Source organism: Eretmochelys imbricata, chromosome 2 (assembly GCF_965152235.1).
Source record: "Eretmochelys imbricata isolate rEreImb1 chromosome 2, rEreImb1.hap1, whole genome shotgun sequence".
NCBI lineage: Eukaryota > Metazoa > Chordata > Testudines > Cheloniidae > Eretmochelys > Eretmochelys imbricata.
The window spans coordinates 191,752,063-191,778,955 of NC_135573.1; the positions used below are offsets into that span (position 1 = coordinate 191,752,063).

The 26,893-nt window shown below is 40.5% G+C and overlaps 2 protein-coding genes across 5 annotated transcripts in view; one reads left to right on the forward strand and one right to left on the reverse strand.

Annotated features, from left to right (window-relative positions):
- PIK3R4 (phosphoinositide-3-kinase regulatory subunit 4) overlaps positions 1 to 7,462 on the forward strand; it is a 39,593-nt gene extending 32,131 nt beyond the window's left edge. For 3 of the 4 annotated variants that reach the window (XM_077811188.1, XM_077811189.1, XM_077811190.1), the window contains exons 17-20: positions 852 to 952; positions 3,250 to 3,338; positions 3,997 to 4,105; positions 5,281 to 7,462. In XM_077811188.1, coding sequence (XP_077667314.1) covers positions 852 to 952; positions 3,250 to 3,338; positions 3,997 to 4,105; positions 5,281 to 5,451 — 470 coding nt within the window. In that variant the 3' untranslated portion in view covers positions 5,452 to 7,462. Of the gene's footprint in view, positions 1 to 360; positions 953 to 3,249; positions 3,339 to 3,996; positions 4,106 to 5,280 lie in introns of those variants that run through there. The other variant, XR_013345315.1, reaches the window with a different exon arrangement.
- An 879-nt stretch (positions 7,463 to 8,341) lies between these two features.
- LOC144260614 (collagen alpha-6(VI) chain-like) overlaps positions 8,342 to 26,893 on the reverse strand; it is an 83,319-nt gene continuing 64,767 nt past the window's right edge. Inside the window, exons 33-37 of the mRNA XM_077809296.1 lie at positions 23,665 to 23,761; positions 13,007 to 13,678; positions 10,992 to 11,088; positions 10,048 to 10,252; positions 8,342 to 8,365 (exon numbers count right to left, since the gene is read on the reverse strand). Of these exons, the coding sequence (XP_077665422.1) occupies positions 8,342 to 8,365; positions 10,048 to 10,252; positions 10,992 to 11,088; positions 13,007 to 13,678; positions 23,665 to 23,761 (1,095 nt within the window). The remainder of the gene's footprint in view (positions 8,366 to 10,047; positions 10,253 to 10,991; positions 11,089 to 13,006; positions 13,679 to 23,664; positions 23,762 to 26,893) is intronic.

The following is a 26,893-nucleotide window of genomic DNA, read 5'->3' on the forward strand; positions in this document are numbered from 1 at the left end:
ATCTATAGGCACACGTTTATGGTTCGTGTCTTCCAGCCATAAGTTTAATGCCTTTTCAGTCTTCACTAAAGTTTTATCACGCACCTGGCTCGTCACCTTAGCAGTTATTGGAGCACTTGATGCCACAGCTTGACGAATTTCTCTCTCTCGAATCTTGATGGCACAGATGCTAGATTCGTTGCGGCCATATTTATGCACCACGTTGGAGACCGACATACCGTCTCTCAATAGGTCCAACACAGCCACTTTTTCCTCCAGCGTTGGAACAGATCTCTGTTTCTTCAGTTGAGCACCAGATGAAGTAGTTGGCTTGCGTTTTGGTGCCATGTTGTACGAAAAATACGTGTCTTTAAACACTAGAATCACACTCAGCACGGCGAGATGCTCACACTATGAGAGGCACGCAGGAACTGAGACCGACTGAGGGAACAGCAGAGTCACGTCTCCCATCTCGCGCTCACTCATGCTCATTGAGTGGAATGGTGGGCGGAATCGCCCGCACTATTTACAGGTACCTTGTTTGTTTGTTTGTTTTTTGTTCTGTTTTTTGTCGAATAGTTGAATTTGCATAAGTTAAATGCGCGTATGATGCGACTCACCTGTAACAGAGAGTTTTTAAAACAAAACTATCAAAACTACCTTAAAGTGAGGTTTAGGGTCCTTTTTAACCGTAGTGGAGCTGCCACTATAGAGATGAAAACAACAAAATATGTTCAGAACTTACTAATAGAGTGAGGCTGACATGTTCCCCAAGGAGAACAAGCCAAATGTGTTGTACACTTAGCCTCTGTCAATAGAAAGTCAAGCCATCTGGTTTAGTTGTAACTGTGTTGGCAATGTCTTTCCTGTAGCTGTTCAAGGCAATAATGAAGTCTCCATGTGGGATATGGAAACCGGCGACAGGCGCTTCACTTTGTGGGCCAGCAGTGCACCTCCTCTTTCAGAATTACAGGTCTGACTTCCTTTTTCCTTTCCCATTACTGTGCTTTATAGTTTTCTTTAGAATTTCCTCAGCCTCCAAACAGCACTTCAGTATTTTTGCCTGTGTGTTTGATTCCTGCCTTTTGTTTCTGTAGTTTCTCAGCATGTGCTCATCTTGGGCAACTTAATCATGTTTTGCTGTCCAGATGAAATCGACTTTCCAAAGAAGTCTAGGATCCTGCAGAAATGAAAGATACAATATAAGGCAACTGTCGGCTCCAGAGAATTAATTGATGTCAATTGTCTGGATTTTTTAGTTAAGGGTTTAGATATTTCTTCCTTATTAAACTTCTTAGATTCAATAGCTGGGGTTGGATCCCTTTGTGTAGTGTGTTTGCAAAGTGACCTTGGCACCAGGGAATTGGACCAGGTAGTTTGGGGTAGGGTATGTTGCCTATTTCCCTTGCAGCTTCATCTACTGTAGAGGAGTTAATGATATTTAACTCACTGACTGGTATGTTTGGTCACCCTATTTTTCTCACAGAACAAACTAAGCAACCATCTGTGCTGTGATGTTAACTGTAAAGATCTTTCCCAAAATGGCAAATTCATAGTATTGTGTTTGGGTCTGTTCATAACATAATGACCTTTAAATGTTGTTCCTGTGATCACAGTACCTCTGTTCTGTTGCACTTTCCCTTTAGAGAGTAAACGCACCACTGTGTTTAGCAGTTAGCATTAAATAGAGAAAATATACCTTCATACGGAGCAATACGCACATGCTTTTTTCACTGTTGCTCATAAGTCAGAGGCACCTCCATATCTAGCAGTGAGTGCAAAACCAAATAAAATAAAATAAAAACCTTCAAGCAAAAAATATCACTAACCCCCCCTTTTTAATAAATGTTAAACATTCAGATTGCAGTATATGCTGTACTTGGTTAAATGACCTCTCTCTCTCCAGAATAAAAGTCCTAGGTTCCCTTCACTGTTGGGATCTTAAATAGTTCGCAGGGTTGTTGTAGCCATGTTGATCCCAGCATAATTCAAGCGACAAGGTGGTCCAATAAAAGATATTACCTCATCCACCTTGTGTCTCCTGTGTAATTATAGCTTTTCAGAACTGAGATTTTTGTGATTCAGTTAGCTGGCAACCTGTTATGCTGGTTCCTATAACCTTGGAACTGCCAGGACATCAAGGCTTTATGTGTATCAATGTGCTTTTCAACTTACTCATTTTACCCAATTCTGTAAGAGATAATTACTCTAATTTTATTCAGCTGAGAACATCTCTATGGAAATGTCAGAGAATTTTTTGTCATCTCTCATTTGAAGTGTAGGAAGATTTAGTTTCTCTTGCGTTGCTTTGTGAACAGGAACAAAAAAAGAAATGATGTTTACCTCTATATATTTAAGATCTGACCATTTACCAAGACACCAAAACACCACACTTCATGTTTGTCATGAAATAAAAGCCAACTTTTTACAAATAAGTTGCCTGTCTGTAATTGAGTCACTATTGTACAGGATGCCTAAGCAGCAGTTCTGCAGAAAAGGACCTAGGGGTTACAGTGGATGAGAAGCTGGATATGAGTCAACAGTGTGCCCTTGTTGCCAAGAAGGTTAACAGCATTTTGGGCTGTATAAGTAGGGGCATTGCCAGCAGATCGAGGGACGTGATCGTTCCCCTCTATTCGACATTGGTGAGGTCTCATCTGGAGCACTGTGTCCAGTTTTGGGCCCCACACTACAAGAAGGATGTGGGAAAATTGGAAAGCGTCCAGCGGAGGGCAACAAAAATGATTAGGGGGCTGGAACACATGACTTATGAGGAGAGGCTGAGGGAACTGGGATTGTTTAATCTGCAGAAAAGAAGAAAGAGGGGGGATTTGATAGCTGCTTTCAACTACCTGAAAGGGGGTTCCAAAAAGGGTGGATCTAGACTGTTCTCAGTGATAGCAGATGACAGAACAAGGAGTAATGGTCTCAAGTTGCAGTGGGGGAAGTTTAGGTTGGATATTAGGAAAAACTTTTTCACTAGGAGGGTGGTGAAACACTGGAATGCGTTACCTAGGGAGGTGGTGGAATCTCCTTCCTTAGAAGTTTTTAAGGTCAGGCTCGACAAAGCCCTGGCTGGGATGATTTAGTTGGGGATTGGTCCTGCTTTGAGCATGGGGTTGGACTAGATGGCCTCCTGAGGACCCTTCCAACCCTGATATTCTATGATTCGATGCCGGTCTTGTTTTGTGAAGCATGGCAACATAAATTAGTAATTTAGTACAAAAATGTTTTTGGAGATAGTAACATGTTTGCATTTTCCCCCATTAGCCTTCGCCTCACAGTGTTCATGGAATATACTGTAGTCCTGCAGATGGAAATCCCATCTTACTGACTGCAGGTTCAGACATGAAAATAAGGTAAAAATATCTGAGGAATCTCTTTAGATTTTTTTAAAACCCATCACATCTTTAATGAACCAATCTGCAAATAGTAAACCTATTACTACTAACCCACCCCATCACAGTGCAAGCTTAGAAGTTTGTGAAATTGAATGTTCGCTTTTTCCACAGTCAAGAGAGCTGTGCTCTCTGTTCTATTCCTCATTGCTGCTGCCTGTTATATCAGGCCAGGGTTTTTAACTTCCCGCATCTCACTTTTCCCGTCTGCAAAACTGAAATAATACCCACCTTTTGTAAAGTGCTTGATAGGCTATGCTGGAAGCAGCAGTTAGTGGTGCCTTGTGGGTAAATGTGATATTAACTTTGATTTTCCATATTTATAACCTATAACTCTTCCCTTCAATAAAAAGAAAAGGAGGACTTGTGGCACCTTAGAGACTAAAGGTGCCACAAGTCCTCCTTCTCTTTTTACAGATACAGACTAACACAGCTGCTACTCTGAAATCTTCCATTCAATGTTTCTGTAAAGTCTGGGCTAACTGAATTTTACCTTAAGGACAAGAAGGCTCTTACACAATCATAGGGAGGTTTAAGCAGCATTAAGCATTTATCATGTATGTTTGTTTGTTTTTTGGGTTGTGTGTGTTTTGGTTTTGTTTGTTTTTTCCTCTCTTAGGTTTTGGGAAATGGCTTATCCTGAGAGATCGTACATTGTTGCAGGAAGTGCTACTTGCCCATCTGTATCCTACTACAGGAAGATAATTGAAGGCACAGAGGTGGTTCAGGTATCCTGTTTGGTTTTTGTTTTTATTGCCTGTCCAGGCCAGAGTTCAAGTTACACCAGTATGATGATAGGGATGCTCTCATTGCTAGCACCTGTGCCTTACCTCTTCTCTGGATCGAGGATTTCAGTCAGTGAGTTACATTTTAGAGGCAGAACTTGCTTTTGACAAACAATACCACCAGATAGTATTCAGTGGGGGAAGCCTGATATCTTGGGATGACTTTTGTGATCCTGAAACTCAGTGATTTAACAATTTAATATTTTGGCTTGCCCGTCACTGAGGCATTTCCACTGCCGGCTGTTACCCAGTTAGTGTGGAATTTGTCCTGCAGGTAGAAGTTGAGTACTGTATTAGTTATTTATGCAATGCTGTAAGTACACTTTAGGAACAAATAAGGAACAAATAAATGGAGCACAACTTAAACCATATCAGAAAAGTACAAGAATGTTTTCATTTCAGAATTCTGCTGCGATTGTGTCCCTCAAAGTGACCTTTGGTACTTGCAGCTTTACTAATTTAAATATGGCATTGTAATGTTTTGTATTGATTATTTAACTGAATAAATGCTATTTTAGAATCTTCTTCTAAGGAGGCATTTTTACATATTTCCTTAATATGTAAAATCAGTTGCCAAGGGTTTTTTTTTTTTTTTAAAATAGAATTTCATCCCTGTATGCCAATTTTAGAGAATTTTCCCTTATGGAAAGGTCCTATACAATTAGGTCAAAACTGGTTGAATTCTCTAGAGATTACTATAAAAATCCGTAGATTTTGAATATATCCTTTCTATAAAGTTAAACGTAAATGATATCCCTGCTACATCTAGAATGTTTAAATGAACAGATCTGAACTAGGATTTTTCCATGAGGACAACTAAGCATACATTTTCTCTTTTTAGCTTTTCCTTTACTGAAGTTGTAATGAGTTTGGCACACCAGTGTTTCCCTAATCACTAGTACAGAATTATGACTTCAGTGCAGAATCAAGAAGCTAGATGGTGAATGAAGAGGGCTCTTACCCCCACCCTCTTCAGTAATAGGAGGAGAACTTCTGGCAAAAGACAACTTATGTTGATTTTTTTAATGGTCTTTCTACTTTGCCAGAGTATGAAACATCTTTTAAATGTATGTAATTTTGCATACTTGTTTTATTTTAATACTTCTACTCTCAAACAGGAAATTCAAAACAAGCAGAAGATGGGCCCCACAGATGAGACCCCTCGTCGCGGACCAGAGTCTCTACCAGTTGGACACCATGATATCATCACAGATATTGCTACTTTCCAGACTACTCAAGGGTTTATAGTAACTGCATCAAGAGATGGAATTGTTAAAGTATGGAAGTAAAAGTTGCACTAGTATATAGTATGTAAATATTTGTAACAAAGAATAGTACTATACTGATTTTGAAGAATACGAAGGTGACCATACATCAATCACTATGGTTATTAAAGCTTGTTTAAAGGCCCTTTGAGTTATATTACAGCTGCTTGGTTTCTGTAGCACTTTCTGAAAGTAACAAGCAGAAGCTGTTTATGAAGAAATTGTATTTAGCCTTGTGGTAACCATACTATTCTTCAGGAACCTATGAGAAAATAGTTTATGAAATCTCATGTTGCAGATTATAAACATAATGAAAGCTGCTGACTCCTACATAAACAGTATTTATGAAGTCTGACTTTTTTTACGTTGGATCTGGAAGAAGAGTGAAAGAATTTGTTGCACTAATGTCCATGTATACTCTGATAAATATACAGTTAATAGAGAATAAACTCCATTTGAGCTTACTTGTACAGGAGTTTGTCTGCAATATCTAGTGTCCCTTTACGTCTATGGTGTGTTGAACCTTGAAACCTGCCAGGCTTCTGCTTGTAGGCAAATGTCATTTATTTGAGCATGTTATATAAAAGAGGACTGAAAGCCCAATGGTATTGTGCAGGGAAAAAAATATTTAAGCACTTCTTGCTACTCCTTCCCCCCCCCCCCCCGGCTGTAAATGAATGCATAAGCCACAGAATGAGTGATGCATAATGTTTTCTTATTCCATTATACACTTTTTCTTGCACAAAACAGATACGATTGTTATATCTAGGCAGCAGGAAGTTTTTAGGTACATCATGAGCAAGCAATTTAGTCTCTTGTATGTAAGTAAGGACTTGTAAAGGAACAAGAATCTCCCATCATGATCACTGCATCGTGTCTTATTCTTAACACAGAAGGCTTGATGGGAATAGCACTGAGTATTATTTTTAGCTATTATGATCACATGAAACAAGACACCATCTGAAGTTTCAGGTAGATAGTTTAATTGGTACCATGACATGTTGCATAACATGCATTAAAGCTCAGTATAATGCCCCCATAGTGACAGAAGGTACATTTTACAAACTGTCTCCATACAGTTTTTAAATGTCTTTCACCAATTAGAGGTAACGGATATATTTTTTGAAAAAAAAACCCCGAGGCAAGCATGGCAACTTTAAAACTAGAAGGGTGAAACCACTAACCAGATCTGAACTCTGTATACAATGCAATATGTGCATGTGACTCTTAGAAATAATGCATAGTATTTTGTACTGTAGCCCCAAATTATGTGTTTCATACTCTTATGAGAAGTCTTGTTGACTTCAGCAGTGCTAGTTGGAGGGACATGAGGATCTGAATTTTGGCTCACCACTAACAGATTTGTGTTGCCAGACAACAGTGACAGTTTCAGCAAATCTCTCTTCAATTCCTAATGTCAAGGTACTGTTATTTGCACATTCACTCACTCAGCAGTACCTCTTTTTCCTAAAAAAGGTAATTCTCAGGTGTAGTCTTAAGTCAGAAGAATGTAAAATATTTTTTATACTAACCTCTAGACCAAAAACTGGTCTAAATTGCAAAGAATTTGGGATCTGTAGCTTTGAACAATGACTATCAGGCATGCTTATTACTGTGAAGAGTCACCTATGCCTGGTCATAAGAGTTTGAGAAATGGGACTTTTATTCCTTGGAGTGCACGGATATTCAAAGCCTGATCCCACTAAAGCCAGTAGTGTATATCCCCAGGGACTTGTAGTTTTGTTTAAATTTTAAAATTTTCCTTTTTGGAATAAGATACACAGAAAAAAATACATTTAACCAATATCTCTTCTCTTCCACAATTGGCACAACATAATTCTAGGTTCAAGAGTTTACTCCAAGAGTAACTAGCAACGCTTCAGTAATATGGGAAGGATAGGTTGATGGGCTCACTACCTGCTTAAAGTACTTAACGTCCTAGTTAAAATGCAATGAGCTACTGTATATGTATGCTGTCTATTTTTAGATGTCTGTATACTAACACTGAAATGAAGTTTTGTAAATGTACAACAAACCTGGATGTTGCAATGTTTTTGGTGACTATTTGACATCACATCAGTCTGAAACTTGGTATGTTGTGGCATATGAAACTAAATTTCATTTAGCAACTTAACACCTGTAAAAGGACCATCAGCAGCCACTCTGCTTGGTTTCCATCAAAACTTATGATGGAATAGAGACATTCCATGGAATTGACATTTTCTGATGGAAAAAACTTACATGGGGAAGTATTTTTTACAAGCCCTGTGCTTATGACCTTGGTTTTTTTTGTTTTGTTTTAAGGCAGACTAGATGCTCCATGTTAAAGAGACACTGTTCTTTTAGAGTGCCCCTTGGTCTAAAGGAAGTAATTCAGTCACCAATTGCACAGTTACTCTACCTGGAAAAGCACAGCAGTGACTAATATGCCTTCTTCTTATCTTTACAAAATGCAACTTACACCTGTAAAAGGAGTATGAAAAATAAAGTTTCACTGAGAAGAATTTGCACTGCATTGAAAGAGGAGAGCGTTACACACGTTCATGCCTCAATTCTTGCCAGCCAACTCCAACAAAGCACAACTGACCTGGAGACTAGACAGTTCCTCAAGGGCCTGACCCTGTTAATTTCCAAGTGCCCTCACCTTCCACTCAAGTGACTGGGAGTTGAGCATTCAGTACTATACAGGAGCAGACCCTACGTGCATATGGATAGATATATTCAAGTTTAACATACACTCTTGTCCATTTTTCAAGGAATAAAATGATTTTGTATCTGACAGATCATGTCCACATTTCTTCCATGATTTCCACCAATAAACCATTGTAGGAGGCAGAGATGGGAATTTTTACAGGTCAGAACCATGCAGCAGTTAGTTTCTTCAGCCCAGTGCCATATTTAACCATTTCATTGTTTAAAACGCTTTGGTTCCAGCCATCTATAAAACAAAAACCCAAAGTGCCCTTTCTTTAGGATGAGACTGTCCATACAGAGGACTGAAAAAAGACTTGTTTTCAATACCATTGCTTTTCTTCCCCCCCCCCCCCCAAGCATTGTATTAAGGTGGAGTGTATCTTTTCAAACCAGGGACTGATGGCCAACTCTTGGCCTCTTGCCGCAGCCTGAGCACGTGCGGTGGTGCCTCTCCAGAAGGCCAGGATGGGAACAAATCTCGAGCCAGCTGACGGAGCCAGTCTTGCCTCAGCCAGGAGGAGCGGCAAGATGGCCCGATGCAGTGGCTCTGTTAGTGCCCTCACTTCTCCCTCAGACTGAGCCCAATCCCCCCAAACGACATATGCTGCTTCTGCAGTTGCCAGAAGTGTGGAATTATGGGTAGGCTTTCCACCTCTGAGAACAAAACCAATGGACTAGATCCATCATGGGGATAGGGGAGATGTCTGAGGATGTGAACAAGCGCTACACAGCAAAAGAGCATCTAAAACTAATAAGAGCAGAGAAAGCTGATGCACGTGTGCTGCATAGTAGAGATGCAGTTGCAAATGTGCATCCATTCAATCCCCATCACAACTGTACCTGACACTGCATTCCAGGGAAATCTCTACAGCTATTTTCAAAAGCTATGCAAGGGCCATAAAGGAAACAAAAATATTTCAGAAACACATCACTCAGAGCGGTGGATGTGTAGTACCTCTGAAAATAGGTCACTTATTTAGGTGCTTAACTTCAGGCAGCCAACTTAGAAAATGTGAGCCTTAACCTCTGTGGGCTTCTGTTTCCCCATCCATTAATAGGAGATCACAGTCTTTGCTCCTCTAGAGCATTTTAGACCCGCAGATGAAACGTGCTGTGTAAGTGCTAAGCACTGTAGTTAAGGGAGCTTGAAAGCAGTAGTGAATGCTAGCCATTTGCTTTTCAATTTGCTAGATATTTTACAAGAATATTTTTATTTCCACTTCTTCTAACTGCCATAATATTTATCCATGAGCCTTTATATGCAGCTCTCTTCACAGCATTCTGAGAACAGAATGTGCTGATGACCGATAAACTCTGTAGTGGCTGCAGATCCAACCAAAATCCTCATTGGGTTTATAATACAGGAGCCTAGGAATTCTTGCTTTGTATTATATGAACACGATCGTGATTAATATTAATCAAAACAGTTCAGATGGACCAGGTCTTAAGATTTTACGGAGGGTGCTTGTGAGAATATCGGGGCTTGGGGTAATTGGAGGCTGTGGGTGAGCCACATAAGAGGCTCATGTTGGGAAAGAGCCACAGGAGGGTGACTAAGAGGATCATGTGTAGCTGAAGTTAGCTTAGAATGGGCCTGAAGCCATGAAACAGCTCTGTGCTTTGAGGCTACCTGACGGAGAAAGCAAGTGGCAACAGGAAATTCTGCCTGCTTGTGTAGGGGTCCTCTTCCTGTCATGCTGGTGCGGACTCAGTGAGTCTACAGAGGGCAGAAAAGAGGTTAGTTTGATGGCAGGAAGAGGAGGAGGCGACAGAGAAGAGCTAGTATATTTGGCTCCTTTCCCTCAGCTGAATTGTCTAAGGAGGTGCGAAGTCATCCATAGGGTTCCAAAGGTTAAACTGTCCACCCTGCTCCGTGAGGTTTATGCAGAGATCCCCCTTCCTTTCCTTACCTCAGACATAACTCACGTTATCTTTCCTTCCGTTTGTTTTGGCAGCATTCTCCATTATGTCTGTAGTTACCATGGACTGATGTGTACTGCTGGCAAAACCGTTGGTGTTTAGAGAACCATCACTTATGTCATCCTGGAACATTAGTGTTGCATGCCCAGAAACAGCGTATTCAGCATCAGCTATGGGATCACCTCCTGACCAACTGTCATCTATGATAGCACTGGGAATAAAAGAACAGGAAACATTTTGCCCTGGCAGGAGGACTCAAAAATAGCTGGTATTTGCTAACTTCCTCTATTTCAATGTCTGCCCTTTTCCTTATGTTCAAGTCTTAACTCAACCTCTCAGGAACAGAGGTATTCAGATTTCAATAAGGGCTCGTCTTCACGATTTTTAGCAAGCTGGGGTATGAATCTACCCTGCCCTGCAGTAGGTATCTGTGTAGACCCTCCTGCTACGCACAAGTGCACTTAGAGAGTAGCTGAAAGCACACTAAGGAACTGTTAGTGTGCCGCAGCAGGCTAGTGAAGGTCAGATTTACACCACCGCCTGCTGCAAACTAAATGTTCAGGTGGACAAGCCCTAAGAGCTGAAACCATATGTATCCCCAAATCAACCAACTATTGGTGTTGGGGCAGGTGGTGCTTTGCACAAATGAGCTCTGCAGGACAAACAGCAATCAGGCAGGAGGAGAATTTTGTATCTCGTTTTAATGATAAGTTTTAAAATCTTTGTTACAATTCTGTAGTTTTCAATTTTTTTTTAAATGACTGATAATTTTGATGGCAGAACATGAAATTACTGCCCAGCACAACTACTCACATGCATAAAGTGAAGCACATCTGTGAGCGTTTGCAGGTTCAGGACCTTTGGTAGGAATCCCTACCCAGGAGAACTAGGTGCTCTCATCAATTTGCCCATATATAACAAGTCATCATAAAATAAGTGTCTGGACTCACACATGTTCTTGGCCCCTTCGTGCATATTCTGGTTTCTGAGAGCCAGCTCTGGTACAACTTCTCCTGAGCTGTACTGGTGGATATTTGTTGATTGCACCTGTCAAGAAAACAAGACATAGTAACAAAACGTACCAACTCAATGCAATTTGAAACAGTTTTCACTCAATTTTTCCTCTTCTGCCCTCACGTATCTTCATTCACCCAGCACAGTTGTACTAAATACTGAAAGCAGTAAGACAAATTACTGTCAGAGCTTGCAAGGGCTTATTCTCAGCTTGATGGTATTTGTTTGATGTAACACAATAACTTTTGGATGTCACAGCCAAGCAATTCCAAAATCTCAGGGAATGGTCGAGACATAAGAACAGCCATAGTGGGTCAGACAAAAGGTCCATCTAGCCCAGTATCCTGTCTTCTGACAGTGGCCAATGTCAGGTGCCCCAGAGGGAATGAACAGAGCAGACAATCACCAAGTGATCCATTCCCTGCCACCCGCTCCCAGCCTCTGGCAAGCAGAGCCTAGGGACACCATCCCTGTCCATCCTGGCTAATAGCCATTGATGGACCTATCCTCCATGGATTTATCTAGGCATCAGTGGGAAGAGTTCTATTGATTTTGATGAAAATCAGAACGGGGGGAATGACACATAGCCCCTGGCATCTGATTGTAGACCTAGAAGCTTCAAGCATCTCTGTAGTTGTCTACAAATCAAAGAACTACTTGATGGCTGCCATTAACGCTTTCTATCATAACACCCACCCCCATCTCAGGTCTGCCCATCCTCCCAATTCAGTTTTAAAATACTGACGAGAGAGAGAGAGAGAATCAGAACAGTGGCATGGGGGCACATGCAGCCCCTGAGATGAGAGCTCCTGGTATGAAGGAGGGGGATTGCAGGGAGTTTCTGAAATAGGATGGTGGTACACAGGGATCCTGTGTGAAGGGTGGAGGAATGCAAGAAGCTCCTGGTGTGGGTAACGTGCTTGGCCTACAGAAGTAACAAGTGTGCAACTCTCTAGTATGCTTAACCTTTAAAAGTAATCTTGATACATTAATTACAACATTTCTTATAGTTCACTGGTTCAATAAGAGAATGAGAACAGGCCTATTGGCAAACTCAGTTTAAATACCTTCTGTTTCTTTATGCATAGACACCATTGTTTAGACACATTCACACCATAATGCTATTACAAGCTATGATTAGTTTATAGTACATTTGTTCTCTCACCCTTGCAATTCAGTCTTTCTCAAAGGCTTACTTTTGCCTAGGGATCTAAAAATAATTCAAAATTTGCCTATGTTAAGGTAAGGACTTCAGGATGATTGTCCAATTATGCTTTGAATTCTCCTCCAGTATCATTCCATCAATGAGTCTACACGGGCTGCTGTGATGTGTAAGCAGCATAGATTGTACTAAATACATCCCCCATCTGCAGGTTCTTCTGATGTTTAGTCAAGTGATCCAAGAACACAACCACCCTTCTGACATATCACTGTGTTGATCTACTACTAGGTCAGCATTTTTTTCCTGTTTATTAAATAAATGGAAGGCCCAGGGAACCGATAATAGGATATCAAGCCCTCAGACCTAGGGACCCTAGGTCACTGGTCCAAACTGTGGCAGAAGCTAGAAGTGACCTAAAGTCACTGCCATCTGATAGTTGTTAGGTGGTCTATGTGAAATAAGGTTGGTGGCCTTAGTTCAATTCCTAGTAGAGAGATTTCCCCATCATAAAACCTATTGAGATCACCAGTGTTGATAGTCTTATTAGACAGCCCTAGGAATGAACAAGCATGGAATTGAACCACTCTTTCACCCTTTAAGTATTTAGGTTGATCCATTGAGGACAGAACTGAGGGATTTTGGAATGGGAAACTTCCATTGAAGTCTCCATGCTAAACACATTTGTGAATCTATGGAAGACTAATGTCCAAGGTTATCAACCTAACCTCTTTCATGAGTTGCTGGACATTCACTGAAGAACAATGAAACAGCATTAACATAATAACTTACGCCTGAGGAGATGCACAAACGGTTTCATAAACCTCACTACATATTCAAGTTCAGGCTTGTGAACTCTGCCCAGCTGAACCAAATGATGTTCCAGGGGAATACTAGCCAGCTCTTCCAATTCTTTGTCATTATATACATGTCCTAATGAAATTACAAACAGAGCATATCCTTGGCACTTGGCTCTCAGAGATGCCTTCTTTAATATTTCTTTATCCCACTGACTTGTTTCTCCAGCAGATATAACAATGATAGCCTTGTGTTGTCTGGAGTGGGGTGCAGTTAAGAAAACATTATCAATTGTCCACTGTATGGCATGGCCAAGAGCAGCTGCTCCATTCAACTGTTGAACAGATTGTCGGATATGTCTTTTCATTAACGGTCTACTGCTGTAGGCAACAAAGTCAAACTCTTTCTTTACAGGGCTCCTCCCTGGGCGGGGTTTGAAACCTGGAGGAGCATGGCTCACCACAGCCACCCTATCACCTGTGGAAGAAGTCTCTGGCTCAGAGGAAATGTTAAAGTTATCAAGTACTCTGCTCAAGAAGTTTTTCACGTTTTCAAATTCGGCACCACTCATTTTCTGTGAGCTATCCAAAATGAAAGCAGCATCCACATATGCCGGTGGTGATCGGTATCTGCGGCGTTCACAAAACTCATCTGGTTTACATTTGTCTGAAAATAAACAAAAAATTAGTTTGTACTTCTCTTTTTAAGAAACTGAAAGTGTGACAAGAGAAACGGCGTCTGAGCTCTCAGTTCTGGAGAGGATTAAAGAGCCTAAGCTTAAAGTATTAACAACTGTCTTCTACCTTTGTGAAAGTTATGTATAATTAAAATCAGAAAGCTAAGGGATGGATCCTTTGAAATAATCTGCTCCACACAAGATTCAGCCTTATTACTAGGGCTGTCAAGTAATCACAGTAAACTCATGCGATTAACAAAAAAAATTAATTGCGATTAAAGAAATTAATCACGATTAATCGCAGTTTTAATCACACTGTTAAACAATAGAATATCAATTGAAATTTATTAAATATGTTGGATGTTTTTCTACATTTTCATAGATATTGTATTGTGTTATAATTGAAATCAGTGTATATTATTTTTGATTACAAAGATTTGCACGGTAAAAATGATAAATGAAATAGTATTTTTCAGTTTACCTCATTCAAGTACTGTAGTATAATCTCTTTGTTGTTAATGTAGATTTTTTTTGTTACATAACTGCACTCAAAAACAATGTAAAACTTCGGAGCCTACAAGTCCACACAGTCCTACTTCTTGTTCAGCCAATCGCTTATTTACATGAGAGAATGATTCCCTCTTCTTATTTATAATGTCACCAGAAAGTGAGAACAGGCATTTGCATGGCATGTTTGTACCTGGCATGGCAAGGTATTTACCTGCCAGATATGCTAAACATTCGTATGTCCCTTCATGCTTTGGCCACCATTCCAGAGGACATGCTTCCATGCTGATGACGCTCGTTAAAAAACAAACAATGCATTAATTAAATTTGTGACTGAACTGCATGTCTCCTTCTCTGTTTTACCTACATTCTGCCATATATTTCATATTATAGCAGTCTCGGATGATGACCCAGCACATGTTGTTCATTTTAAGAACACTTTCACTGCAGATTTCACAAAACACAAAGAAGGTACTAATGTGAGATTACTAAAGATAGCTACAGCATTCTGACCCAGGGTTTAAGAATCTGAAGTGCCTTCCAAAACCTGAGAGGAACAAGGTATGGAGCATGCTTTCAGGTGTCTTAAAAGAGCAACACACCGATGCGGAAGCTACAGAACTTGAACCATCAAAAAAGAAAATCAGCCTTCTGCTGGTGGCATCTGACTCAGATAATGAAAATGAACACGTGTCGGTCTGCACTGCTTTGGATTGTTATCGAGCAGAACCCATCATCAGCATGGACGCATGTCCCCTGGAATGGTGTTTGAAGAATGAAGGGACATATGAATCGTTAGTGCATCTGGCATGTAAATATCTTGCAACACCAGCTACAACAGTGCCACGATAACACTTGTTCTCATTTTCAGGTGACATTGTAAACAAGAAGCGGGCAGCATTATCTCCCGCAAATGTAAACAAACTTGTTTGTCTGAGTAACTGGCTGAACAAGAAGTAAGACTGAGTGGACTTGCAGGTTCTAAAATTTTCATTGTTTTATTTTTGAATGCAGTTATTTTTTTACATAATTCTACATTTGTAAGTTCAATTTTCATGATAAAGAGATTGCACTACAGTACTTGTGAATTGAAAAATACTATTTCTTTTGGGCTTTTTTACAGTACAAATACTTTTAATCAAAAAATTAATATAAAGTGACCTTTGTATTCTGTGTTGTAATTGAAATTGATATATGTGAAAATGTAGAAAACATCCAAAAATATTTAAGTAAATGGTATTCTATTATTGTTCAACGTTGCGATTAATCATGAATAATTTTTTTAATCGCTTGACAGCCCTACTTATTACATTAAAATTCCCTCCCATTCACTTGTTTTAGGAGACTGGTGACATTTGTGGCATTATTTACTTTGATGCAAATTTAGAGCCAGAAGCAACTTTGCAATACATATAAATAGCCCTAAAACACAATATTCTAAAAACATTTATCACAGTACTGAGAAATATGTAAGGAACTGTTCAGATGTTACAATGACCAAATATATATTGGTATTCTATTAGCAATTATCACTGAATTCTTATTTGGGAAAACATGTATATTTACTGGCATTGAATGAGAAATAAATAAAAGGAGAAATTTCTTTGTTGAAAGAATACCACTCTGAGGCCTGGGCTACACTAGGTGGGGGGTGTTCGAACTAAGATATGCAACTTCAGCTACGTTATTCGCCTAGCTGAAGTTGAAGTACCTTAGTTTGACTTACCTGGCCGTCCTCACGGCGGCGAGTCGACCACAGTGGCTCCCCCGTAGACTCCGCTTACTCCTCCTGCCAAGGTGGAGTACAGGCGTTGATTCAGGGATCGATTTATCGCGTCTAGACGAGACGTGATAAATCGATCCCCGATAGATCGATCACTACCTGCTGGATGGGCGGGTAGTGAAGACGTACCCTGAGTGTTCCAATGAGCACTCTGGGTGCTCCAATCAGCACTCTGGGTGCAATGTTCTATGTAGATTTCCACATTTCAATCATGCTGGATGCTGCACACCATCCCTAAAGGCTTAAAGGTGCTCTTCCAGAATTATATACCAAATTCCAAACCACTAAGAAATCTGAGTGCCCCTTAATCTGTCTTCTTTCCAGTGGAATAGTAAGTCATTCCACTGACAAGACATGCACATTGAAAACTGCTGTAACACACCTCCTACAACGTCTTTATTCATTATAGAAAAGCATTATAAAATACCATACTATGTATGAAGGGCAGGTGTGTTGCTTGAGTCACACTGAGTCTTGTGTGTATGCTCTGCTATTTCATGCACTTTACTTTTTCCAAGGACCATTCTAGGACCAGATTGTCCTTAGCCCTAATGTGAATACACAGATTGTGGAAGGCACAGGGAACATCCTATGCAAGGGCCAGGGCCCATCATGATCACTGCATTCAGGGAATGCAGGGATTGCTCTCTCCCTGCATCCCCAAAGTTGCAAATCAGCCCAAAAGTGGTGAGAGGGGTAAGGAGGAATCAGGGCCATGGGCCCACTTCCTATCCATGCCTGACTGGACAGGCTGCCTGATTCCAAGGGATGGTACAATTTGGACACTTGCCCTTCTGGCTAGGGAGCTCAGTCAATCAAGGGTGTTAGTGGCCTCCAGCAATGCAGTACTCTAGCTCCTGAGGACAAAACCACCCTGAGCTTCCTCTGGGAGGATATGCATTGCCCCCTGTGAGGATCCAAGCACATGGCAACTTTATTAGAATTTTAGCAAATGCTGCAACCTTCCTTAGTTGCTCATGCACTCTCATTAAGGGTAATTTTTAAAAGTGCTGCTCAGCCTTTCAGCATAGCTCGCAGGCTTTTCAATTCAATGCAGGCCCCTTCCCTTGAAGTTCTGTGGGCACTACTTTGGAACCTCTGACCTAGAGGAAGTTGTACTACACAGTCTGGGGCACTGGAAGAGCTGCCCAGCCTGGATGCTTCCTCTGGAAGCTGGAAACATTGCTTGTTTCAATTAAATTAACGGACCCGAGTTGACAGGAAAATTCAAATCAACTACATTTTATTTTTATTTACCAAACTAGACATTGACCCTGGATTCCAAATAGCAGAAGAACTTCTTACATGGACAGAAATATTTACTAGGTTATTAAACTGAAAGTAATTTTGCAGTTTAGCAATACAACAGATGAAGCATTTGAAGGATTTAAACATTTTTATTGGGGCAGTCAAGCGATTAAAAAAATTAATCATGTGATTAATTGTTCTGTTAAGAATAGAATACCATTTATTTAAATATTTTTGGATGTTTTCTACATTTTCAAATATATTGATTTCAATTACAACACAGATTACAAAGTGTACAGTGCTCACTTTATATTTTTTTTTATTACAAATATTTGCACTGTAAAAAAAGTATTTTTCAATTCATCTAATACAAGTACTGTAGTGCAATCTCGATCATGAAAGTTAAACTTACAAATGTAGAATTATGTACAAAAAATAACTGCACTCAAAAACAAAACAATGTAAAACTTTAGAGCCTACAAGTCCACTCAGTCCTACTTCTTCAGCCAATTGCTTAGACAAACAAGTCTGTTTACATTTTCAGGAGATAATCATAGAATCATCAAACTGCAAGGGACCTCGAGAGGTCATCTAGTTCAGTCCCCTACACTCAAGGCAGGACCAGTAGACCATCCCTGACAGGTGTTTGTCCAACCTGCTCTTAAAAATCCCCAATGATGGAGATTCCACAACCTCCCTAGGCAATTTATTCCAGTCCTTAACAACTCTGACAGCTAGGAAGTTTTTCCTAATGTCCAACCTAAACTGCTTCTTGTTTACAATGTCACCTGGAAGTGAGAATAGGTGTTCTCATGGCACTGTTGTAGCCAGTGTCGCAAGGTATTTATGTGCCAGAGGTGGTAAAGATTCATATGTCCCTTCATACTTCGCCCACCATTCCAGAATACATGCTTCCATGCTAATGAACAGTTCTGCTCAATAACAATCCAAAGCAGTGCGGACTGACACACGTTCATTTTCATCATCTGAGTCCGATGCCACCAACAAAAGGTTGATTTTCTTTTTTGGTGGTTTGGGTTCTGTAGTTTCCACATCAGAGTGTTGCTCTTTTAAGACTTCTGAAAACATGCTCCATACCTTGTTCCTCTCAGATTTTGGAAGGTACTTCAGATTCTTAAACCTTGGGTCAAGTGCTTTAGCTATCTTTAGAAATCTCACATAGGTACCTTCTTTGCGTTTTGTGAAATCTGCAGTAAAAGTGTTCTTAAAATGAATGTGTGCTGGGTCATCATCTGAGACTGCTATAATATGAAATATATGGCAGAATGCAGGTAAAACAGAGCAGAAGACATACAATTCTCCCTCAAGGAGTTCAGTCACAAATTTAATGCATTATTTTTTTAACAAGCATCATTGCCATTGAAACAGGTCCTCTGGAATGGTGGCGAAAGCATGAAGGTGCATATGAATGGTTAGCATATCTGGCACATAAATATCTTGAACAGTGCCATGAGAACACCTGTTCTCATTTTCAGGTGACACTGTAAATAAAAAGCAGGAAGCATTATGTCCCGTAAAAGTAAACAAATTTGTTTGTCTTGGTGATTGGCTGAACAAGAAGTAGGACTGAATGGACTTATAGGCTCTAAAGTTTTATTACATTGTTTTGTTTTTTAGTGCAGTTATATAACAAAAAAAACTACATCTGCACTTTCACTATAAAGATTGCACTATAGTACTTGTATGAGGTTAATTGAAAATTACTCTTATCATTTTTACAGTGCAAATATTTGTAATAATAATATAAAGTGAACACTATACCCTTTGTCTTCTGTGTTGTAAACTGAAATAAAATATTTGAAAATGTTGAAAAACATCCAAAATATTTAATAAATTTCAATTGGTATTCTATTGTTTAACAGTGTGATTAAAACTGTGATTAAATCACAATTATTTTTTGAGTTAATTGCGTGAGTTAAGTGCCATTAATCGACAGCCCTAATTTTTAGGTATTTGAGTATATTTCCTCCTAAGAAAAACTTGGCAACACAGATAGTTGAGGTAAGCAGTTGCTTGTAAATCATGATCAACATGCTACTCCTTGAAAAGTTCCCCCCTTTTAGGGATTAACTTGTGAAGAAGAAATAGAGCCAGAAAATTCAGCTGTGGTTATTTGAAACACCAATGTCTTTGCCTAAATGCTTTTGCCAGTCTCTCTCAGGCTTTTTGCCAGGCAGCACTAAATAATAGTGTTTGTTCTCTAATACATATGGATCTTACCAGGGTGGATTTGATTTAAATTAAATTGATTTAAATCACTAGTCAGGCAGACTCGATTTAATTATGGATTTCTACATAAAAGTGCATTCTTGTTGGTTGTTATAACCTTAATACATATTCTTCACAACTCAGAGATGGATGTAGGTTTCATTTTTAGAAGGTATACACGTTACATTTTTAAAGTGATTTATTTTGAAAACTTTTCAGATTAGTTTTACAGCTGTATCAGAAAATGAATGATTGTTTGGTTATTTCATTTACCAAAGGTAATTGAAGCAGATATTTATGAAGTCATTGGAAGGTGAATTATCTCCAATTCAACAGGTTAATCATTAATTTTTGGAGGATTTTCTTGCCATGCTGTATTAGGAGGAGAACCTCACCAGACAGATATTTAAATTGTTTTATTTAACTAAAATAACTGGATTTTTTCTTCAACAGCACACAATATTTTAACAAAACAAGCATATGAATTTTTGAATTTAGTTAAACATTCAAGTTTTTAAAACATCAGGTTTGTTTTTGTTAAAAAATTGTTTTTAACTAAATAGTTAAATGAAATATTTAAAAAACAAAAAGGAAAAATTAAATAGACTATGTCAGCAAGGTCAACATGAGAAACTTAAAATGTTGGCTTCTGCAGCTAACTCAGTCGTCTTCACCTTCGTTTTCCAGTTTGTTCATAATCTGGAAAAGAAAAACAAGCTTGCCTACTTTTCCAGGTCCCAAACGATTTCTCAATTAGGAATGAATTAGTCCAGAGGAAGACAATATTCTTTCTACACGGGCAGAAGAAGTGACTGCTGTTAAAAGTGAGATTATCACTTCAACAGTCTCTGTATCCAAGTGCTTAAGTGACTTCCACCAGTTCACTGGTGTGACTTTCTTTAAAACATCATCAGCAAACAGATTTCTTGAATGGTTCACCCTTAGCTCTGAGGTTTATTATAGTTGGCATTATGGAGGGATGATGATGTCCATGTCAGAGCCAACTCGTCTTCTTCAGCAGTAAAGGTTTGACCCTGGTACCGAGTATTGAGAATATTTGCAAGAAAATGAGCTGGAGATAGTGCTTGTTCCATTCGTTTTTTTAATGCTTGTAATTTAACTCTGTCATTGCATTTTTCTCTTTTTAAGATCTCACTCGGTTCCTTCCAAATTTCAACAGCGTCAGCAATAAAGCTGCTATTTCCCTGCATTTTGTTCAAGGCTCCAGAAATAGGCTTCAGGGTACTCAGCATCTGTTCACCATTTCTCTTAAGCCCAATGTTGAGAACTTTGGCTGTGACAGTGCCATTTTTTTTTTCACGATTTTGTTCACAAACTGTCATCAGATTAGGCCAGTTCTTGATATAGTGCTCAAAACAGTCCACTACTGAGTTCCATCGCACGTCTTGTGGGAGGGTTAGCTTGGCTCCTTCCACTTTTTTTCAGAGCAGCTGCTGCAAAGTGGTTGTTACAGAAGAATTTTGCAATTTCAACATTAGCCTTTATTTTTGGAACACTGAAGTCTTTAGTTAGGAGGTGCATCAAATGAGCACTGCAACCATATGTTATTAGCTTGGGACTCTCTTCACTGTCTTCTAAATTTCTTCTCATCTTGGATACATTTGCAGCATTGCCTGTGACCAAGCTGCGTACAAGACATTTGAATTCCCCCCCACACACAGTTTGTTATAGCTTTTACTGCTACGTCTTGTAAGTATTCTGCTGTGTGTGCATTTCCTGATGCATCAATTGTTTCTGTAAGGAAGACATTCCCTTCTTCTGTTGTCACACAAGCACATACAATAGGATGATTGTGGACAATGCTCCACCCATCAAGACTCAGGTTAACAATGTCACCCTCTAGACCAGGGGTCTCAAACCCAACTTACCTTAGGGCCAGTGCCAGTCCTCAGTTCTCCCAGCGGGCCAATAATGTCACTCATGCCTCCCAGAACCCGCCTCTCAAACTCTGCCCCCCTAACTCCACCCCCCCACCCGCCTAAGGCTCTGGGAGGGAGTTTGGGTGTGGGAGGTGGTCTGGGGTAGGGGATTGGTGTGCAGGCTCTGGGAGGGAGTTTGGGCAGGGGAGAGGGTCTGGGGTGCAGACTCGGGGATGGAGTTTGGGTGCTGGTGCAGGAGGAGGGGGAAGGGGTGCAGACTCTTGGAGGGAGTTTGGGGGTGGGAGGGGGTGTGTGGGAAGGGGATGCAGGCTCTGGGAGGGAGGTGCAGCACTTACCTGGGGCTCCCCCAGGTACCACCCCCACAGCTTCCCACTGTCTGCAGGGGCGCTCAGGGCGGGGGCAGCGCGCAGAGGCACAGCCCTGCCCCAGGGAGGGACCCGCAGTCACTGGAGCGAGCGCACAGGAAGCCGCTGAGCTCCGCTGCGCTGCCGGTGGTGGGCAGGGCCTCAGGTGATGCGCGGGTGGGGGGTGGCAATGGGGCCAAGGGAGAGACCTGGCCCGAAAATTGCTGGAGCCCTGCAGGACACATTGGGGAGGTTCTCGGGCCGCAGATGGCCCGTGGGCCGGGAGTTTGAGACCCCTGTGCTAGACCTTTTGCACACTGCTCAATTTCTCTTTCATACACTTTATCCAGCAATTTGCCTGCGACCTCTGCTCTGTTGGGTGGACTGTATCCTGGTCTTAATGACTGAACCATGTTAATGAAGTGTGGGTTCTCAATCATACAGAACGGAGAGTTTGTTGCATAAACAAACTGGGCAATTTTTTCATCAATTACCTGTTTTTGTAATCTGCTGGTTCTTATCACAAACTTATCTATGGTTGTTTCTGGATGACGGAGATTTTTTCTTATTTTGCTACAGGTGATCTACTGTGGCTATGTGACATACATGATGTGACTGAAACACTGTCATTGGCAGATAACTCTGAAACTATAGAAAATGATGGTGATCTTGAAGGTGGATAGTCTTCAGAATCCTGTAGGTTGAGGATGGATTCTCCTAAACAAAATAAGTCAGTGCAGTTATTTAATTATTACCACCATACCGCTCATTTAGTATTACTCATTGCATTCACTGACACTCAGTACTACTTTAAAGGTGAAATTGTAAAAGGAAGATCGCCTATTTCAGCTATTTATTTTTTAACACAACTGCATCTAAAATGATAGTATCAGAGTAACAACTATATTTTTTGCTCAAACATGAAAATTCAAGAATAGTCCAGAAGGAAGACAGGCAGCCCTTAAGAAAGGAGTACGAAATTTAAAAAAAAAAAAAAAAAGTTTACCAACCTGAAGATCCTGCATGTTCAGACATGTTCCTTTCATCACCTTCAACTCTGCTTCCACCTGAGAAGGAACGCTTCTCATGATGTTGTTTCATTCAGGCAACCAGGCCTTGCATTTCTTTGTTGCACTGTTTGCATTTTGCATGCATGCCTGTCTTACCCACAGGTAGAGGAACTTCTTTAAAATATTCCCAAACTGGATCTCTTTTATGGCCTGCTGCCATTACAGGTTTTCCCTTCTAGTGACAGAATGGTATGGTAGACCTCAAATCAATGAAGACTACACTCAGAAAGACCTCAAGACTTCGGGAATATGCTGCTCAAACAGTTTCACTTTCCCTCCTTGTCCAGATCTATTCCGCCCCCAACAGTCTTCTATTCATTGAAGTATTTGAAACTTTGCACTTTTAGAGAGAGGTAAAGGATTGACTCTGTGTACATAAATTTGCACAGGGACAATAGAGTTGAGGTTTGTTATTTCTCACCTCTCTATATAATTTATTTAAAAACATTTTTGCTGTTAACAAGCATGTTATCTCTGGAGACACAAAGCCACAGTTTGAGAACTGCAAAACTAAGCATCTCTGATGGTATCTTCCAGACTGAGCACTGAGTCCCATTGGGTAGATAGAAAGATTAACCTAAATAATCTATACAGAAGCCCCTGGAATCCCATAAGATTGGGTCCCTAATCCATGGACTATTGGAACTCATTTAAAAAACTTTCCTTAGACTTTACATGAATATATTGTCTCATACTATAGAATTAGAATTTATAATCCCTATTCCATGAGGAGGTATCTTTGAGCTATAATGTATCTTAATTAAAACCATCTTTATATAGGTTTTTTTCCTTAAGCATTTTATAAGAAAAAAATCAGATTTAAATAAAAAAAAACAGATTTTATTTTATTTTATCTTTTTTAAAACATTGATTTTTATCCACCCTGGATCTTACCATAACAAAGAGTGCAGCGCTGAAATGTTTCCAACAATGGCTCATAGCTGTTCTCTTGATTAATATTTATTACCTGGAAGAATCCAGTATCATCCATCTAGACAGAACAATAATAAAAGGATTTAGTGCAGAAGGCAAGTGGTGAGTTTTACCTTAAAACAGTTTATTTGAATGCTGTACAATTGTGTTCACATCAGGCATTCATAGAGAATTACATTCATTCCTAGGTGTCAGGCATTCAACCCCTAAGCCACCTATAACCAACAGCAATTTTGTATATTCTCCAGCATGACAAACTTCAGTGACCCTGAAAACCTCTAGAGAAACCTTCAATTTCCCAACTACCCTTCAGTGATGAATTTGGGTTCTGTCGGTCTTTGCACTGGGCTCCAGCTTGGCACCTCCACACTAAAGTTTTGCCCTCTATAGGAGCTGGAGTGTTCCAAATCTCAGAGTCAGCCAACTTGTGTGATTTGGAGTGTTTCATCTGACACACAGTTAATTCAGTAGAAAACTGGTGTGACTTTAGATGAGTGTCCAAAAATAAGGCACTGCATACTCTAGTTTTCCAAGCAGAAGTATGGATTGAGAATAATTCTCAAAACAAAAATGCTACATTGAGTGTTTCCAAACACTAGCTACTCCTTACAAAGTGATGACCCCTGTCCTTCAGTGTCTCCTTGAACAGAATTCCCATTGACTTCAATGTAGGGGCTAAAAGGACCATTTGCTGAAACTGGGAATCAGTGATACCAGGCATCTTATTCTATTCTGAAATGGTTCTCTTTCCACTGATGTAATGTAACACAAGCTATGAGTTATTATGTAAAGGGAGAGGGGAAAAGGGGCAGAAGTGAGTGATGCAGAAAAATTCTATGCCCACCTTCTGGGCTTGCTTAGGAATTTTTATTCTTAGCCAACAATGATTTGGCAGACTATTGGGTCTGATATATTTAAGAAACATGCCATGTATCCCTCAACTACCTATTTCTAGATTTCTTACTCCATGCTTCCATCTCTCACCCTTTAAACAGGCCTTTAAATTACTGTAAAGCCCAAACCTGTAGCCTTTAAAAAAAAATACTGTCACAGGTTGACACTGGCCCTTTAAGAGAGAAGAGGCCAGTACACCTATGACTGGTCAGTTGACCCCCAATTAGGCTTAAAAGAGGGCACCTCAGTTTGGCCTTACAGGGGAGAGAGAGACCCAGTGAGTCAGAGCTGCGCAAGAGCAATGTCTGAAAAGGACAGAGAAGGGCAGTTGTGAGCTGTCCAAGGAGAAGAGGAGAGAGACAGGGAGAAACAGCAGCAATGGAGAGCTGTACAGAGAGCCACTGGAAAGAGCAAGAGGTCAGTGGTGGGACCTGGCCAGAGCTGGGGAACCCTGAGGAGCTAAAAGAGAGCTCATGCAGAAGCCCCTATGAAGAAGGGGAAAAACCTGGCCGGTTGGGAGAAGCTGAGCCCAAAGCAAGAAGGATTGATGCTGGAGGGGGAACCTGGGATAGGGGTCACAGGCAGAGAGGCCTGTGAGAGTAGAACACTAGGGGAAGCCCCCTTGCAGCAAGCCTGAGTGGAGGGCTGCAGGAACCAGAGCCCAGAACAAGGGGGTTGTTCTGGAGGGATATTCCCTGAGCAGGGGTACGACTCTCAGGGAGGGAAGCCTGGCTCAGAGGAACACTGTGGAGAGTTCTGTCCCAGGAGACCTCCCTTGGGGCTATGGGAGAAGAGTTGTAGGTCTTGGAACACCCAGGTAGATGCCCTGGAAAGTGGGGCCCTGGAACAGGGGCTAAAGCAACCGGGACAGAGTGGTTAGTGACTCTCGGGTGACCTTTGCACAGGATTGATGAGCTGCTGCGTTGTAACCATGTTTAACTTTGGGGGTTTGAGAAGAACTGTTTTACTAAGAGTCATCTGTGGACTGTGACCCTTTTACTAATATAAAGGGTTTGAATTTTCTGCTGAGAGAGACAATGTTCCTATCCACAGGTGGATTCCAAGGGGAAACTGAGGTAGATACAGCACCCTGCTGCAGAAGGGCTCCTTGTGTAGGGGCCGTCCTACTCCACATCCCTTTGTTAAACTGATTTCTCTTAATAGTGTCTTCAACTATATATTTGTTTAGCTTCTACTCTTTCTCCTTGAAAGAGATTACAGGGTTTCCAAGGAAATCCATGACATGTTTTATCGTAAAGCAATTTTTACAACATCAAAGCACAGAATGTTGAAGCTGTAAAATTCCAACTGATTTTTCTCCTTTCCAGCAAAAAATGCTGCAAAAAGAACTCTCTCTTCTGTGCTTAGTTGTGCTGCAGTACGTTCTCTGAACACACTTTTAGACACCGAGTAATGAGTGCTGTAAGTGCTCGAGTCCTGCTCATCTTGCTCATGTGATCAGCATTTGGCCCAAGACAGTGTTCTCCTATAATGGTACTGTGGTAACAGGAAATGTCATCACAGAACAAGTTAGCTGAACAGGAACTATATGTAACATTAGATGCCCCAAACTGTGTTAGAGAAACATTAAAGTTGTACTGACTGTTAAAATAAGGAAAAAAAAATATAGAAATCCAAACTTATATTTCCTACAGCTATGCAAACTTAGCCACATTGCACAGATCTGCTCTTTGATCTGTTGCTGCTGCTAAATCCAGAGCTGAAATTGCTCTGCTACCCTAAGACAATGACTGAAGTGTGGGTCTCCATATTCAGTGTGCCTCAGTGATTTCCATACCAAATCTGCACAGTTTGCAAGAAGATATTTTTTCTGTCTGACCCCCCACCAACTCAGCTAAGCTGTTGACAGTCAACTTGGGTTCTTTCCATTTCACACACCATCAATGCTAATACGGATTCTGCAGGCTGAATTATTCCCTCAGCTACAAGTATGCAACCCTGTTATCGTTAGATTATGTAACCAGTGATACCTCTGCAAGCCACCGCATAATTAAGAATTAAAGTGTTTTTCTTCATAAGATGCCCTGCTCTCTCTACCACTGTTATTTGAAAGATTTCCTTGTCACAAATGCTAATAGTTCCACAAACACATTGCTTCGGTAGTGAACTTTACAGCTTTCAAGCACACTGGGTCTGATTCTCCACTGCCTTGCCCCTTGTGTAGTCGTCATTTACCCCCCAAGCAGAGTGGGTGGAACACACCACTATTCTGGTTAGGTACCGTTTTGCTGCCATTCTGCACTCACTTTGCACAGGGGTAAAATGACAGACAATG